The 5188-nt window shown below is 35.4% G+C and overlaps 1 protein-coding gene across 1 annotated transcript; it reads right to left on the minus strand.

Moving 5' to 3' along the window:
- Positions 1 to 2343: 2343 nt before the first annotated feature.
- On the minus strand, positions 2344 to 4401 carry LOC149795536 (uncharacterized). The gene has a single exon (XM_089963816.1). The coding sequence runs from the start codon at positions 4399 to 4401 to the stop codon at positions 2344 to 2346; it is 2058 nt and encodes a 685-aa protein (XP_089819942.1).
- Between the last annotated feature and the right edge of the window lie 787 nt (positions 4402 to 5188).

Here is a 5188-nt window from a genome sequence, read left to right on the forward strand (position 1 = left end):
CACAAAGGATAGCAAAATAAATAATTATTTAACTTGTCCTATTTAAAAGCAATACTCCGGTAGTAACCTTTATGCAAAAATGTTGGACCTTTAAGATTCACTACAGAACGATTTGAAATATTTTAAAAACGTTTTCTTTATTTGGAATATATCAGCATCACAGTTCTAATGTCAGTGTATAAAAATATACGAATTGCAAAATGTACAACAATGGACCAGATTCACAAAAGCTGAAAATAACGCTTTCGGGTTAACTCGCAATTACAAAACGAGGCGCTCGCTTCTGGGAGATTTTCACCGTCAAACAGTTAAAATAAATCTTAAATATTAACAATGATAATGACAGCGGACAAACGGTCGTTATAGTAACGTGTACCTACGTCCAAATTTGCAGGTAAAAGGATTCCTTGCAGTTAACATTATTTGCCTAAGTGTTATGTTGACATCCAAACTTTCACAATGTATCATGGCTCTCCGAGAACGCTAAATGGACTGAAGACGTGTTGAAACAAATTTCAGAAATTAATATCAATCAGATTTATGATTATTTAGTAGAGAAAACAAAGACAGTGATGAAAGGAGCTAAGTTTGAAAAACGAAATGACTTTAGCATTTCTCGTTCGTTGAACGGCTTGTCATTGATATTAAAGTTTCAAGTATCAAAAATTTTAGTGTACGTGAAAGGTGATTACGTCAATAAAAATAAAATATCAAAATAAAGAAATAATGTTATTTAAAACTAAAATAACAAAACTAAATATAAATGTTTTGTTGTTTTAAAAAAAGAATAAAATAGCAAAACCATAACGTTCTTGGAATGAAAGTATCTAAATTACATAATAATGTTATTTAAAACTAGAATAATAAAACTAAAGAAATGTTTTTGTTTTTAAAAATATTAAAATAGCAAAATTATATTGTTATTTAAATGAAAATGCCAAATTACGGAAAAATATTATTTTAACTAAAAAACAAGTAATATAGTGTATTGTTATTTTGATTAAACACCATACTATTGAATAATTTTATTTTAATTAAAATATCACAACAATCTAATAATGCTGTTTTAAATAGACATTTCCATGGTTTGAAACTAACCATAGCTCGTTCGAGAGAGATTAGTAGATTTCACTACAGACTCAAATGTGTACATTGGTATTAGTCTAATGGTATTAAGTAAAATTTTATTTTAACTTCAAATTTGACAGAAAGGGTGGAGACAGCTGCATCTTTCTGAATCTGCAATTATACTGATTCTTTTCCCAATGACTTTAAACACACTATATTAAACCTACATACTTGTAAGCATGTTTCGATAGCTATATTGTTTATACCGCAAAACATGGTTTAACAAATATCATTAAAACATTTTGAAAAACTTGCTGATAAAACAAGTTCTGAGACAAACCTCTCATTTGCTTGGCTGTTCGTGTTTATTGTTTAAAAACATGTTGAGGATTATTATTATTATTATTATTATTATTATTCTGACTGTTTATATTTGTTTATCAACACTCTATGTACCTGTACATAATGTGATGATATTATTCAGACCTTCAACGCCGATGTCCACTTTCAATTCAATATAAAGAAATTTACCAAGCAGTGATAGCCTCGTTTTGATATTTAGCGCTCGATATCAGTAACAGCAATTTGTCCGAATTGAGTATTGTGAAAGGGGTCCATTGACACATGAATATATTTATGCATTCTTGGAAGCATTTAATTTAAACATTTGTATGTTGATAGGTTTCTATTATAACAGATGTACCCCGGTGTACTACGTACAATGTGGAGCTCTGAGGTTGTGGTTCTATTGTGTCTAGCGTCTGGCTGGTTCGGACTCAGGTCTGGATTAACCTGTGGACTAACAAGGCTATAGCCCTGGACCCTCATCTTTTGTATGCCATTATGTATACCCTCTATTCCGATACGTAATACACACTAAGGCCATTCCATCCTATTTTCCTTAGCCACACACTTGGAGAAGTTATAGGTTGGACAATCTGAAAGGCACATTCAAATGTCTGCTGCACCCATTCCGCAATAGTGACTACTCTTTGTTTCTGTTAACAACTTTAGCCACATGTTATTGATGTTCACGAGGAGATCGAAGCATGGAGCTGAATAGTGTTAACGTACAGAATAGGTCAACGAGGGCAATTTCTCATCATTAGACTTCTGTAACTGGCAAATAGATATAAACAATACTGTCTTTTGAGTTGTCACTTTGTATTCTAGGAAATACATTTATTTCTTGATTGTACTGAACTTGTTGGTTTCAATTCAATCATTTACAAAGTTTAATTCCACAGAATCGTAACATCTGTTCTTAGACAACGTTTATATAGGTTCCACTGAACCACGTTCAGCAAGAGCCTTCGACTTGGAGCATTTGGAAAAGAATTGGTTAAATTTAAATGAAATATCAGCCAGTTTGCCCAATCTTAATTTAGTTCCTTCTGTTGACATATCTGGAAGCTGAACTACAGTGCTTTCTACATTGGTTGCGTTCTTTTCCTCTAATTTACAGATGCGTTTCAATTTAGGTGAAAGCGAGGTGAATGCGGAGTAAAACGGAAGTAGGAATACAAACCAAAACATAAATACAATTGGATTCGCTGTTTTAAAATATAGGCAGACAGCAATTACCTGTATTAAGGCGTACAGTGAATATCCCCATAAGTGTTTCAGACTAGAAACAAATGGATTTGAGAGTCTGATTTTTTCTTCCACGGCCCTCTGTGTAAATGATTGGAAAGTGCCCAAGACGTTGTCTATCCAGGACAGGCAAATACGGACTGTACCGACTACAACCTCTGGTGTGAACTGGCTGATTGAGACTATTGTCTCCAAAAGCATGCCTTTGTAGTTTTTCATGTTGCATGCTACAAGCTTTGGGAAGACGGCCACCAAGAATATGACGATAATAACGGAGAGGTATGAATAATGAAGACTGACGCTACAGTGAATATAGATGTACAGCAGCAGCAGTGGTTTCATAAGCATTTGCCGTAAGGCCAGATGAGCAAGGTAGAAACTCACAAAATCAAACTTGCTTGGTGTTCTCACTTTGGTCTTGTTAAAGCTCTGTCCCTGAACTATCTTTTGTAAGAATCTCATTATCCAGCCAAACGTATTTGGCCACGAATGCATGGCGAGAAGAATTTCACCCCTATTCCACCCCATTTCGCGAATGTTCCAGGTGATGTAGTTATAACATGGCTTTTCTGATAGGTAAACACGTCTAACATAGAGAGGTTTCGTAAAGGCTCCTACAAATGCATCGTGGCTGAGAACGTCCACTGGAACACGTTCAATCAGGTTGTCTTTGGTACCAATTACGTTGTCAATATACGCACGATTTTGTATCAATGCCTTCCCAAAGAATCTTGATTGACCAAAAACGGCCATAACAGCATTTGTAATCGGTTCGTATAATCCTTGTTGAATAGATTGTAAATGCATGAAAATTGTGTCGTCTGGTTCACAACGAAGCTTTATTGCTGGCTGAATTATTGCCCTCTCCGGATGTGCTGCCGCTATCTGAAGTAGTTCGGTCACTGAACCGCTAGGCACTCCATTGTCAGCATCAAGGACGAGTGTGTAATCAAATTTACGTTCAAAAATATTATTGACATCATCAGAAGCATGAAATAGAGGCTGACCGTAGGGGCGAGCACTTTTTCCGTAATATTCCGGATCACAGTAACTGTATGCTTCATAATTTCCTTCTGACAACAACATCAAGTCCTGGTACTGTCCACACATTCGAAGGACACGACTTACACGATGCAGTACCATGAACTCTCGTACATATTTGTCACATATATTATCCAAATATTCCCGAATAAAGACTGGTGTATCTATATTTACGTACATCTGCCAAACATTTTTTAATCGAATAGGATCTATGGATTCATAATGTCTAATCGAAAACGCTAATCCTTCATTATACAGTTCTTTGTAAATTATATCTTTATATGCGTTTCGCTTCTCTAACTCATACTTTTTCAGTTCTTCATCGTTTGTTGAGCTCACTAGGACAGCAGAAACGTTTGGTCCAAGGTTACCCATGTACCCTTTATACATGGTTTCAAAACACTCGTCGATGTCATCTTTGCTTGTTGCCAGAAGGTTGTAGTTCAAAACTACGGTCAATTGGTTAGCTGGAGCCTTCTCGACTTCACAGCAGTGTCCCCTCACAATGAGTGTCGCAATCGTTTGGACTGTAATTTCTAAGACGGAGACTTGTATAACGCTTAAGAATATTACAATTACGACTCCCTTGACAAAACTATTATGGGACCAATCAACGTTGATGATGTTTAAGAGGACGGCTCCTAAACTGAGAGCCAGCCATAATGAAAAGTACAGAAATAGTCGCACGATTTTCCTCATAGTGACAGCAGATTGGAGTTCACCTCTTGCGACTGTACTATCAATTTTCTCTTTACGAAACCTGTAAATAAATAAATAAATAAATAAATAACATTTTCTGTTGATTGTTACAAATGTGGAGTCTGTTGACCCTCTAGTATAGGTAAAGACTTATGTAGTGGACAAAAAGGCGTCATCAAAAATGCATTATAATGCACTGAAAAAGACAATAAGCAGTCTTGAACTAACTTTTGATAACTTGTTTTCTACGTGAATCGTAGAAATTGTCAGTGCCTGAACTGATGCTATTGAATATTCGTTGTCAGGGATTCATAAAATATACCTGTTGTTTTCTAAGACAAATAATACACATATTTAAGAAAAACTTGTGATTAAATATGACAGTAAATTTCTTTCTGTAGCTAATATTTATGTCATCACAGCCATGATCATGTCTGAAAACTATGAAGAAATCAGGAATAGATTAGTGTCGATTGAATAATGAAATGAAGTCATTATCCAAGTTTGGATGCAGCCTCTGTTATCGAAATTATTCGCAAGCCGACTGACACACATAGTTCACGACTGAGTGCAACCCCCCCCCCCCCCCCATAAATAAAATAGCACCCAAAATCCTTACAAGTAAACTCACAAGTATTAAAATCTGTTGTTTGATGATGTTTGGCTCTGAAGTCTGTTGGAGAGTTGTCATCTTGCTGTAGAACCCCAGTAATGTTTGCTATATCAAATCGCGCAAGAAAGGTCTCAACAAAAATATAAAAAATGTCTGCATTTTTGCACGAAAACA

Source organism: Sinohyriopsis cumingii, chromosome 7 (genome assembly GCF_028554795.1).
Source record: "Sinohyriopsis cumingii isolate HCF-2022 chromosome 7, ASM2855479v2, whole genome shotgun sequence".
NCBI lineage: Eukaryota > Metazoa > Mollusca > Bivalvia > Unionida > Unionidae > Sinohyriopsis > Sinohyriopsis cumingii.

Excerpts from the sequence above, each read along its gene's own strand:
- LOC149795536 (XM_089963816.1), bottom strand. The coding sequence starts at position 4,401 with ATGAGGAAAATCGTGCGACTATTTCTGTACTTTTCATTATGGCTGGCT.